Source organism: Uloborus diversus, chromosome 10 (assembly GCF_026930045.1).
Source record: "Uloborus diversus isolate 005 chromosome 10, Udiv.v.3.1, whole genome shotgun sequence".
Lineage (NCBI taxonomy): Eukaryota > Metazoa > Arthropoda > Arachnida > Araneae > Uloboridae > Uloborus > Uloborus diversus.
This window is the reverse complement of record NC_072740.1, coordinates 69,966,217-69,979,923: the sequence shown is the minus strand read 5'-3', so window position 1 is coordinate 69,979,923 and position 13,707 is coordinate 69,966,217. Positions and strand designations below refer to the sequence as shown.

Genomic DNA, 13,707 nt, shown 5'->3' with positions numbered 1-13,707 from the left:
AATGACCCGCTGAAGAATTCATTAAAGCATTATGGTTTGGCAAATACATTTCAAGTTCACGACCTTCACATTATTAGCACGACGCTCTAACCAACTGAGCTGACGGGTCTTCATTTTGAGACGTAAAGAGTTGAAACAGAATAAAGCGTTTTTTTTTTCCGGCAAAAACGACCAACATATTGATTGTCTTTTTATTTTTCACTGAAAGCAGTATTTTTTTTTTCTTTTAACAATGCCTTTTTTATGAAGTTTGGAAAAGTATTGAGTGAGTGAAGGTGTTCCCACAAAATAATTATTTGAGAAATAATACATATGATAGCATTAAACAATTCAGCTGTGTAAGTCCATGAGTTTCCTATGGCTGACATTGTTTAGACAAAAAAAGGTTTGATTACTTGCACAATTATTGCACTATCAAAAGCTTTTTCAAAACTTTAAATGTCAAGCAACTGCCAACAGCCGATTCAACTAAGGCTAGCATTTGAAAAACAACAGCGTTTACAGATTTGAATCGGTGATAATCTGACTTCTTACTCACAGTAAGGAGTCGAACTATATATCACAATTTATCAGTGTGACATGAATTGATTATTAGTAAAATCTTAAGTCACATTTAAATCTCCAGGAATGTTAACACTTCAATTAAATTTGGTTATTTTATGAAATTGATATGTTCCATTTTATACACAGTAAAAAATACAATTTCATAAGATACGTGCAGTTATAAATTATTTAGGAAATATTTAAAAGAATACCTAAATAAATGCACTCCCCCCCCCCCAAAAAAAAAACCTTCATACTAAATGTAAGGGTTTTCTTTTTTTAAATATAGATACTTATTTGTTTGTGTTTAAATTTCATTTTGAGCATTTTATGTTTTTTCGCAGATAGAAAAGTCAGCCTGCCGGTATATATTGTATGAATTTGCTATTATTGCTGGTTTTGATCAATTTCACCCTAACTTGATGTACAATATCCTAAAATGTGTGTACTTCCTGCACAAATCTTCCCGGACATTTTTCTATTTTATAAAAGTAAGGCGCAGTAGCGAGCGCCAGGTGTTAAAAATGAAGCGTGAAGGTAGGGGCATCTAATTGCCCCATCGTTTCGTGAACGCCGCATTCATTGTGTCTTTTCTCTCTTTCCACAGGATTCGCCTCGGTGCGGTTCGGCCGCACGGGACTTTCTCCCTCGTCAAGTGTGAGCTTCGACTTGTGACTCTTGTTCGCCCGAATGGCCTTTCCTGCAATTGGTTGAGGCGGCGGAGAGGGCGGAGACCAAATCCACGTGTTGGGACGGCCACCGAACCTCGCTCAGTGATGCAAGGTGACGCGGGGGCAGCGTGGGACCATCGCTGCAAGCAGAACCATGCGGAACACCCGGTGTCTAGCCCGGTTGCGTTCCAAGCTCATCGCGTCATGGGATCATCGCAGATAGTGCCTTCTCATACTTCACTTCTCGGCTACATTTGCTGTAAAACCATGTGCTTGAAACTAGTCGGCTTTCGAACTCTGTCGCTTCTGATAGTCATTATTTGTTCCATGCCTTCAACAGCCAGCATTGTGAGTGATGGAAGTTCGGACTTCTGCATAACAGAACCGCTGTTCAGTCATACGGATGAACTCTATGTGAAGTGCAACGTGAAAAATGTCAATGACATATTCCACAATCCTTCATCAATCCACCCAGAGAGAACTGTGAAGTTAAAAGTGAAATGTGATAATAGCTACATTTCGAAACAAGCGCGTGGTGATTCTGAGAATTTAGTGAACAATACGTTCGGTATGTGGAAAAATTTAAAAGAAGTGTATATTGAGGACTGTAAATTATCCAGTATTCCTCCAATGGCTTTCAGTGGTGCTTCTCAACTGACCAATTTAACAATCAGGTCCAGAAACGTCCAAAACGGAAATTTTGCTCTTAGATTGTCGGCTGAAACGTTTTCTCAGTTACTATCATTAGAGAAGTTAGAACTGGGAGAAAACAATTTAGGACATTTGCCTCAGACTTTACTCTGCCCTTTGAGACGTCTTGTGTCATTAAATCTTACTCTGAATAACTTTTCGGACATATCTAACGTCGGATTGTCTACAGGCGGACGTGATAATGTGCTATGCTTAGTAGACGTCCAGCGTGTCCATTTATCATACAACAGAATTAAGGTGCTGTCCAACAAAGGATTTGCTGCTGTTAATCAATTGAGAGAACTACGTATTGACCATAACGTCATATCGAGAGCGGAAGAATCTGCTTTTTATGGTTTGGAAAATCTTAGTGTTCTTGACTTGTCCAGCAATCAAATGGTTGCGCTTCCTCCATTTGTTCTAAGACCCTGTGAAAATTTAAATGAATTGTTTCTTCAAAACAACTCAATTAGCGTTATACCCCCCGGATTGTTTGCCAGTTTGCAGCAGCTTTTGGTTCTTGATTTAAGTCGAAATGAAATTACTAGCCATTGGCTAGGCGCAGAAACATTTGCTGATTTGATTCGCCTTATTTCATTGGATTTGAGTTTTAACCGACTTTCCCAAATTGATTCAAGCATTTTTCGAAGTCAATATAGTCTTCAAGTATTGCATCTTAGCCACAACGAAATCGAGGTAATTTCAGATTATGCATTTTCTTCTACTTATAAGCTGCATTCTCTTATGTTAAATAACAACAGGCTTAAAAGACTTACTTCAGTAACGTTTAGCGGACTGAATGTGCTTAATGTACTGTTGCTAAATAGTAACGATATTGATTTTGTCCACACTGATGCCTTTCGCAATAATAGTGCTTTGATGGAACTGAATTTGGCTGGAAACAAATTAAACACCGTACCATCAGCCGTCCAACCATTGCAGCTACTTCGTAGTCTTGATCTGTCCGATAATAGAATAACTGATATTCACAACGCCAGCTATCTAGGAATAGATAATTTGTATAGCTTAGTTTTGAGTGGAAACAAGATTGGAAATCTTACCAGAGGTGCATTTGAAGAGCTGCCGTCTTTGAGGATTCTAAGTTTAGCAAATAATGAGATTTACTCTGTCGAACAGAGCACATTTGATGATATTTTGTACTTACATGCTTTACGATTAGATTCAAATTTCTTGCCTGATGTGAACGGACTGTTTAATAATTTACACGACCTGTTAATGTTGAACATATCTTCAAATCGCATTGAGTGGTTCGATTATGCCCTGGTACCAGTTGGCTTGCAGTGGCTTGATCTCCATGACAATCAAATTGAAATCCTTGGAAATTACTTTGAAATGGAAGCCGTGCTTAAGTTACGAACGTTAGATGCCTCTTTAAATCATATAACTGAGATTGATGCTTCATCATTGCCAAACGGCATAGAAATTGTCTTTCTAAATGATAACCATTTAAAAACTATTCATCCTTTCACCTTTATGGGAAAACCGAATCTCACAAGAGTAGACTTGACTCGAAATCATCTCGAGAAGTTAGAAGTGAATGCTTTTCGATTAACAGAAGTTCGCAATCGGAAACCTTTGCCAGAATTTTCTATTTCAGAAAACCCTTACCAGTGTGATTGCAATATGGAATGGATACAACGAATAGGCTCGCTGGACGAGTCTCGGCAGTACCCACGCATGGTTGATATTGAGGACATTACATGCCAACTTTCTTTTAATCGTCAGCGCACGACAGTTCCGATTGTGCATGCACATTCCTCTCAGTTCCTGTGTCATTACAAAAGTCACTGTTTTGCACTCTGCCACTGTTGTGAATTCGATGCCTGTGATTGTGAAATGGTATGCCCCGAGAATTGCACTTGTTTTTATGATCAGAGCTGGAACACGAACATTGTTGACTGCAGTTCCCAAAATCATATCTCTGTGCCCCGCCGAATTCCTATGGATGTGACAGAGTTGTATTTAGATGGAAATGATATTCCATCACTTTCAAGTCATACATTTATTGGCAGAAAAAACTTACGTGTGCTATTCATGAATAATAGTAATGTTCATGTGATAAATAATAGAACATTTAATGGTCTCAAGTCACTACAAACTTTATATCTACAGCATAATCGCATCTCACTGTTGCACGGTTATGAATTTGAGCGTTTGGTAAATCTTCGTGAACTATATTTATCACACAATCGAATAGCAACTGTCGGCAACACTACATTTCTTCAACTACGAGCGTTAGAAGTGTTACACTTGGACCATAATTCTATCATTGAGTTTCAAGTGTGGAATTTAAACCAAAACTCTAAACTAGTCGACATACAGCTTTCCAACAATCCTTGGGCTTGTGAATGCCAGTTTGTAGGGGATTTTTCTAATTGGCTGCAATCACGAGAAGATCTCGTGCACGATATATTCAGAGTGCACTGTGTTTACAATGAAACGGTCACTTTACCGTTAGTTGAATTCAACATGACAACGTGCACAAACTTTACAACAGCCACTACAAGTTACATCCAGTCTTTCAGAGTGCATGATTTTATGCCTTTGTTTATACTAATCGCATCCTTGTTTCTTATACTGTTTTTAGCTATAGTTCTCATGTTTGTCTTTCGAAAACGTTTGAGTGTTTGGTTCTTTTCCAAATATGGAGTACGTATCTTTAGTTCCGACAGCAGGACTGTGAAAGACGATGAAAAACTCTTCGACGCCTTTGTTTCTTATAGTAAAAAAGACGAAGCATTCGTCGGTCAACTTGCCGCAGAGCTCGAATGCGGGAATCCGCATTTTCGTTTGTGCCTTTATTACCGAGATCTCCCGATTGGCGGGTACTTGACAGATGCTGTCATCGAGGCCATGGAGAGTTCGTGGAGGACCGTCATTGTCCTCTCTGAAAACTTCCTCCGCAGTGAATGGTGCCGCTACGAATTCCGATCCGCGCACCACGAGGTGCTGAGGACCTGCAAACACAAGCTTATTGTGATCCTTGTAGGCCGGGTGGACCAGCGAGACCTGGACCCTGATCTGAGACTCTGGTTAAAGACCGGAGTTTTCCTCCGATCCAGCGATCGTAGGTTTTGGGAAAAATTGCGATATGCCCTTCCAGATATCAAGAAAAGGAAATCAGAGCGCTGTCACTCTAATGACCATTCCGTGTCTGTGCATATTTGAAAAAAAATGCTTCAGTTGATCCCGACACCAAAACGGTGATCAAATTGCAATCTCAACTATCATTCATACTATCATTATTTCAATAACTAGCACAAGTCATGGCAGCAGAATATTTTTAGAAGCAGTTTGTTATGTTACTATTTGCTGCTTTTGCAGAGTTTATACTGGAGTTGATGGTTTTAGTTGGCTTGCTTCAAGGGTAAGTGCAAAGTCATTTTGCTAGGAATATTTTTTTTTTTTTTTTTGTGACATGGATAAAAAGCTTTTCCTTGAAACGATTGTGATATTCATAGACTTTCAAAGAAGTGATTTCTTATGTACTCGTGTAGTAGCGTTATTTTGTCATATAATAGATGGAATTATTGTTTAATATTTCTTATTTTTTCATACTTCTCTTTTTACGTGCTTAAAGATATCTTAAATTACTTTATGGGAATAACAAAAAAAAAATGATGCAATTCACTTGAATAAGCTTCAAAGCATTGTTGATAAACTTTCTAATCACTGTTGTAACTGTTTTTTGTATTATTACTATAAAAAGTCCAAAATTTTTTAAATACTGAAATAGATGTTAATTATTTTGTTTGAAAATTTTCTATTCTTCGTCTGTTTTACCTAAAATCTGTTTTCACTGAGCTAAATCCTTTGCTGAATCATATGAAAGGTTACTTTATGAATCTGTAAATACTGAAAGTGGTGAAAGTTTGAAATCTATTTACGGCAATATATTCCTCCATTGAAAAAATGAAAAAAATGAAGAAAAAATTGTTTTATATGTTTTAATATTTTGGAATTTTCTTGAAATACTTTCTTTTATAAAATAGCTATAGAATCTAAATCTTTGCAAAATTGTGATCGAACTGTGATGGAAATTTCTGATCATGAAGAATACGTTGAACATATTTTAATTTTCATAACATTTTTATTCAGGTTATTAATTGCAATCCTCGAAAGCCGGTTTATTTTTTCACTTGAAAAATTGCCTCTAAATGTAGAAAATTGCCACAAAATGTTATTGCCAATGCTTGCTTAAAAATAAATATTGATGTTTTCTTAAAACTCTAAATTAAGTCGCACAAGTAAATTATGCTTTTCCTCCTAACGAGTGCTACATGACAGCTGACAGTTTTATTGTTTTACAGAAGAGTGTTTTAAATTTATTGCATTTTTAGTTAAATGAAGCTATTGCTCGAATATATCATATGCAGTTACGCAAAAGGAAAAATATAGATACATTTTCAAACCAATTATATTTACTTTCATATTTAACAAAGAAACAAAGGCTTATATAAATTGAAAAGTAAAAAAATGGCGCAAACAAATAAGACTAGTTTATATTGGAATTTGTATAAATGTAGCTTGAATATATTGATTACTGTGCTTTAGGTCATAGTTATTAATATTTTTTACTTTGTTTTAAATGATCTGCTTTATTTCCTAACTAGGATAGTTAGGGAAGTGCAATTGAAGAGCAATCCTAAGTTTAATATAAAATGACCAACCCATAAAGTTACATTAAAAAAAATCAAGTAACTAATCGTTAGTTTAAATAAAATTAAATGGATTCTCAAAATGTCATATTTTTGAAAAGACTTTGTTTTAAAAGTTTTGTTTGGGGGATAAAGAGTTAGATGAAATTTTTAAATGGAATATGTTTTTAACGATATCAAAATTTTACCTTTGACGTTAATTTATCCGAATTAAATTACCTATATACATAATATCAGTTTTGAAACTTTATAAAATGAATTTTTTTTCGTACTATCGGAACTATTTCCAGCGGCTGTAGCAATTGCGTTATATCATTTATTTTCTAAGGTAACCTGATATTACATTTCCAAAATTATAGCACTCTTAAATTGTTTGCAATAATATCTAGTGTTTTCATACAACAACACTGTGAGACAGATCTTTTTCAAATTTAACAGAATGTAACATTCTTCACTATAATTATTATTTTGCTTTCTGTTATTGACGATTTATTCTTTATCTAGTAAGTTTTTTAAAGGGCCAAACTTTTTTAGTCTTGATTTGAATTAACAGTAATCATAGTTTTTGAAATTTGTTTTAATTTAAACGAATCTGTTTCGTTACTTTTGAAAAAAAAAATATTTTATTGGTTATGTATTTACTAACGTAAAGTTAAAGATCTTAGATCAGTTCAAAGTTAGTTATGCTGGATTATCAGTAGAAAACTTAATTTCAAAACATTTCTTTCGCTAATTTTAAAAATAAATGTCAACAGAAACATTTCCTTTATTTTTAAAAACATTTAGTTTTATAAATCGAGAAGGATAGATAGAACCGGTAAGCTTTCTGTTTATTTATTTATTTTTTAATTGCTTAGAGAATAGAATATGGAAAACTAAAATAAAATAAAAATACATCAGAACTTAGGTTGTTATGTAAATTGTATGTACTCCTCTGTTAGTTTTTTTGAAATATTATGAATCGAACAAAAATCATAATTTTAATTTGTACAAAATTTGCCTTAAAACCTCTTTAAAGAAATCAATCCAAAAAAGTCACGGGGAAATTTTATCCCACTAAATGAAAAAAGTAGCATAATTTGAATAAAATCACTGTGATACTGATATTCATTTTCTAAGATTCCGGTATCGGTTATATGACATGCATTACCATGATCTATGAAAGTAAAAATAAAATCTAAATTAAGGTAATGAGAAAAGGTATTACAGTAAAACCTGTAAAGTTGACCACCCTTGTAAGTTGACCACCTGTCTATGTTGACCGCTTTTGTCGGGAACGGAATTAGTCCTATCTCATATAATGAAGGAAAACCTCTGTAAGTTGACCACCTCTCTATCTTGACCACCTGTCTATCTTGACCACTAATGTTCGCCAAATTTGGTTTGGAGTATTGTAAAAAACCCTTTGTAAGTTGACCACTTGGTTTATTTTTTTTAACTTTCTTCAGCAAATTATTTTATTTTATTAGTTATTTTTTAAAATTATTATTATGTTTTTTTCATAGCTTTCCAAGAATGTTTTTAATGCTTTGATGACAGAACAGCATTTTACTAACTAAACAGCAGCATAAAGCTTATGCTGCTCTTTATTCTCCAAACTTGTTTTTCATTTGTTGTTCTATTTGAGATATAGCTTTTTGTACTCTGTTCAATGAAAATAGATGTCAGTAGAAAAGTTCAAAGTCTTTCCTTTCCGTTGCAATATGTTGTGACACAGGAATTGTACTAAAAAGAGCAGGCCTGATCTATACATTTTGATTCCCCTGCAACAAAATATGTAGGGCCCCTCCCTAGTGGCCAGCAGTGTCTATTAGTAAAGTGAATAAGCCTTAATGCTAGATTTTTTTTCTATTTTTTCTTCAATTTCTAGGGCCGTTAGCCCCTTTTAGGACGCGGGCCTCTCGCACTGCGGGTCCGCAGATCTGGGCTTGCTAATGAGTAAAGTTACATGTTTCTGGTGCAAGGGATTAAGAGATAGGGTATTTTGATTTTGCCTTTATGAACTGGGAGAGTCGAGCTTGTTGCTCTTTGTGCTATAAGTTTTACATAAAAAGGTTTCAAAAAGAAAGTTAGCTGAACTTGAGATTAATAAAAAGTATGAAATATTAAAATTAACTGAAAACGGAAAAAGCCAGAGAATATTAGCTGGCATATATGGAATTTCTAAAACTAAAGTGTCTAATATAGTTAAAAACAAGGAAAAACTAACAAAATTATTTGAATAGTATTTTTAATTATTGTTTCACTTTCAGTAATGTTAAACAATGAAAGTGAGTTGAACAGCAAGAGTAAGGGTGAATTCCTCAAAAAATGAATACATGGTGCAAGAAATGACAAAAAAAAAAAATTATTACCGCCCTTTATAAGTTGACCACCCGTCTAAGTTGACCGCCAAAGTACTGCACCGCAAGTGGTCAACTTACACAGGTTTCACTGTACTTGCTAACACTATTAATATTAATTCAAGAACTAAATGTGTTTGAGTACTAAATGGTACATAAAAAGTTTTGTTCAAAAAACAATCAAATTCAACAGATTTTTTTATTTCCTTTTTTTTCTTCATTTTGCTATTCAAATTAAAAATACTTTCAATAAATCATCGTCATAACCTTTCGCTAAAGAATAAACTGAAAAATAACTGTTAAGTGTATGAGGGATGTACTAAAAAACTCTGAAAAGTATCTAATGTTTTTTCGAAGATTATTAGTTTTTCAGCTAAAAGACACTATCCGAAGTTATCCAAAAAAGTATTTTTTGCAGCTTAAGAACGCAGTGAATCTTTGCCTAAACTGGTATAAGACGTGAATCGAACAAATATGTTCATTGCATAGTTCAGTTTTAATTATCAGAGATTAAAATTAAGTTTTTTTTTTTTTTTTTTTTTTAAACCCCTTCCAGCTCGCTAACGTAAAAATCACGGAGGTAGCTTTCGTCTCCTACTCCTCGTGACCGTGATCTTTCACGGCTAGAGCGGACACAAAGTTCAAGCTAAAAAAACCCCTCCAAAACTCAAAAATAAATACCTATATTGTTTTAACACCTTTTTTTTTTTTTTGTATAATTTTCATGAACAAAAAAATTATCACTTTTACGACCGTTTTCTTGAAAGTAATGAAATCATTAAGGCGTTGAAGAATTATGTTTTAATCTTGGAAAATAATTGTCGAACTGATATTTACAAAATATGGTGCAAACTTCAAGTGCAAGTTTAAAATTGTCAAGAAACAAACACATAAGCATTATTTGAATTATAAATTTTTCATACAAAATAATTTCATAATCTGAAGTTGATAGTTGATTGCTGCATTAAATCTTTAATAAAGCCTAAAAGTTGAAATGGAATGTAAAATTTGTGCATAAAAATAATTGCTATTATAACGAACAATATTTGTTGTGATCATCTTTTGAAGTATTGAATTATATTTTGTATTGGTTAATGTTTTCCAAATCGCTTTATTAGTTTCTCATAAAAAAAAAAAAAACTATTTTTGCAGCTTTTATTCCAGACTATAAAATTGCAACCAAGAAGCAATATATATTTTAAGATTTTGGTAAGAAAACTCTTTAACTTTGTTTTTATTGTTTAAAATATTCATAAAAAGATGGAAATTGAAGACAGGCATAGTAATAATAATATACTATTATACTTTTACTTAGAGGTAGCATTGTTTCTGTGCAAGAAGTTATACTATGGGCAATTGTGCAATTTTCTTTTTTTGGAATAGTTCGCAGTTTTATAAAAAAAAAAAAATTAAAAAAAAAAGTTAATACCTTCTGCTTCATTGCAAATTAAGCATCCCTTTTAGGCAATTGAGCTGATGTTATTTTCTGTAAAGAAACTTGTTCTTGAAAAAAAAATGCACCAAATGTACTTCCAATAAATATTTGTTGAAGATCACATCGCATTCCGTATCTAAAGAAGTACGTTATTGATTACTCTAAAGTTACATTCTGATCTAAAACTCCTCTCAAAACAAAAATTAATTTGAAAATGTTCTACTTGTCCAGATTTTCAAAATAAACGTCATAGAAAAACATTTGAAATTTTCTAAATCAAGTCAAAAACATACCATTAGAGACGGAAAGTTGTTTTTAAGATTTTTTCGTAGTGTAAGGTTTCTAATTTTTTACATCTATATATTTTTTCCAAGAGTTGCGTTTGCTTTTAAATTACATTTCTAGAAAAATGTTTCAAATTGGTTCAAGTTACAGTTAAAGAAATTGTTATTGAAAAAAAACAGTTTAATACTGACAAAACAATGTCATATAAATAAAGTTTACAGATAAATCTGAATTTCAAAAGAACAGACTTAAAGGGAAAAAAAAATGCATATACTGTTACAAATATACATTTATTTCTGAAATAAGGACTATAAACTAATGTAAAACAGATTAATTGGAAGGAAAATGTTTGAACTAACAAACAAGAAAGTAAACGAAGAAACGTTAAAATAAACTAATGAATTCTATGAAAACTTAGACGTTTTGATGTTTTCACATCCAGTTTGCATCATTTATTGTGAAAGTTTGTTTAGAAAGATCTTCCATTTCAATTTTTATGAAATAATTCAATCTAATTTTACTGGTTAAGGATATAGAAATACGTAAAATATTTCTATTTCTTAAGTACCCTAATTAAAATTTTTAATTACGACTTTAAAAGATCTGCTTTTCTAAGCGAAAAAAGTGAATATATGTACAATAACTGCAAAATCTTTATGAATACAGTTCAGTGTTTATATGTGTCCGTGTCACACATAAATTGAAGAAAGATCTTACGTACAATATTAAAAAAAAATAAAAAAATTAAATTAGCGAAAAAACTTAAATGATCAATCAAAATGACTCATTAGAGAGGGAAAAATACGTATAAACTTAGGTATAAACTCTCCAAAAAATAACAAACAAAAAAAGTGACTTTTTTCATTTTGATTAACTTTTTAATTTAAAAAAATTCTTCGATATACATTGTAAGAACCTCAAGATCAGCGGTCGGCAACCTAAATTTACTGAAGATCTACTTTCCAAGTTCGGTGAATAAGAAGATCGACATGGGGGGGGGGGGGGTTAAATGGTCGTGTTGAGACTATGCCGACTTCAAATTATAGGCGAAATCTTATCAAAATAGACTTTACTACTTATTAAATAGTTGCTTAAGTTGATAAAATAATGTTATGTGAACACTGTTAACTCACATAGAAATATTTTCACCCACAAGTATATTGCTTGTTTTAAAATTGATAGAATAATGATCATAAAAAGTTCCATTGAACATAAAAAGTTTGGAAATTTTTCAAATAATTTGGACGTTAAACCTTATTTTGTTAAAGAAAATAGTACTCTGATAGAAACCAAGAAAAAATGTTGTCGCGATCGATTGAAAATAGGCTCGAGATCGACGGGTTGCCGACCGCTGCTCTAGATTTATCTCCTTTATAACCAAAACAATGCTTCAGCAATCAAGCTTATGAGAGAAATTTTCAGTGTAAAATTGTCAAATATAATTCTAAAATATATAGATTTCAGCTTGTTAAAAACGCTATACGTTTAACTGCTGAATGTAGTAATACCTTGGTTATACATGATATACACGAAAATAAAATTTACATACAAACTATAATAAGAATTTTTTTTTAATTACCTTTCATTTGAACTATCATTTTCTTGCCTACGTGAACGTTCTTTCTTTACCTCGGTGATATAAAAACATGCTTATTTATTTCAGAATAGAGAAAAGAAATAATTAAAAGAAACAATTTGTTCAACATGTCATTATAAGATACAAGGGGGCTCCGTCCCTGCTCGCATCACTTGCTCCCTTTCCCCCGTTTGCCGCCTGCGGTGGCTCAATGACGCCTGTGGCAGATTATAATTGATTAATTTTAATACTTTTCCCCTGGATGTCCTGTAGACTCTTCATGAATTCGTATAACCTGCCCCTTAAGATTTGGAGGAGTGGGACAGTATAGAATAGTTTTCCTTGATGTCCTGCATCCAACTGTACCAGCATTGACCTGGTAGATAGTAGCAGTCCGAAGGACACCAAGACAGATATGCGCAGGTTTTAATAGCAAGATAGTCAAAGCTTCTATTCTATGCATTGTGTTTCAATTTGCATAACATTCAAATAAGCAAATCCTAAAATAGTTGAATTTTAGATTGGCTGAACATATTTTCTGCATTGTAATACCACGAAACTGATATACATTTATAACATACCCAAATTCATGTTATAAAACTATTCAATTTCAATGCGCTCTGTTTTCCAAACTTCTTAAGGTACATTATATTAAGATTATTTTTGCCGTTTTATAAGGAATATATTTTCCTAGGTTATCAGCTCATTACCAATAATGTTGAAATTATAGATTCTTTATATTTAAAATTAATTAAATCTATTATTTTCTATGACGTAAGCTAATGGAAAGAAAGTAAAAAAAAAAATAACAGAAATATTAGGGCTTTTTTTAAAAAATTTGAATGTGTGATTTTTACGCAATTGCAAACGTGATTTTTACTAAGCTTAGAAATTGTATCACACATTTCCATCACAGTTCGCCAGCACCGCACACTATTGTATAGAAGGCTGCAATATTGTATTAGTCTAGCATTCACCGATGATGTACAGCAAAATATTATATTTAGCATACACTATGTACGCAAATACACAAAACAGTATTGTGAAAGATAATAATGGTCTGTATTTTTTTAAGTAGACTAAATTTTACCAGTCCATGATGATTCCATCAATACATGTAAGTAGTTATTTATTTATTAAAAATCCAAAACATTTAAATGTGTTTTGTCTCTTTCTTTCATCATTAACGAACCATCGTTTTTTTGTCTTGACACTTACTTAAAAAAAATCTGAACAGCATTATGAGTTTCATTCGATAACCAGTGTCAGTTTACGATTTCAAATTATTAGATCAATAATTGATCGGAAGAATCAAATACATGATCGTTATTGGTTTGGCTTTGAAAGTCACTATGTGATGAGAAGAGATATTTTTTAATCTATTTAACCTTCCCTTAATCGCACATATTTTTCTGAAATGGTTAGTCGCGTGGCTTAAGAAGTTTGAAGTTATTGTAGTGTAAATAATTTATTCATACATTTTAAA

General features: G+C 32.6%; 1 protein-coding gene across 1 annotated transcript; it reads left to right on the top strand.

Moving 5' to 3' along the window:
• The first annotated feature begins 1,321 nt into the window (after window positions 1–1,321).
• On the top strand, window positions 1,322–13,370 carry LOC129231297 (toll-like receptor Tollo). The gene has a single exon (XM_054865585.1). The coding sequence runs from the start codon at window positions 1,419–1,421 to the stop codon at window positions 5,091–5,093; it is 3,675 nt and encodes a 1,224-aa protein (XP_054721560.1). The 5' UTR covers window positions 1,322–1,418; the 3' UTR covers window positions 5,094–13,370.
• Window positions 13,371–13,707: the final 337 nt, after the last annotated feature.

Coding starts and splice junctions, on each gene's coding strand:
- LOC129231297 (XM_054865585.1), top strand. CDS start 1,419: ATGGGATCATCGCAGATAGTGCCTTCTCATACTTCACTTCTCGGCTAC.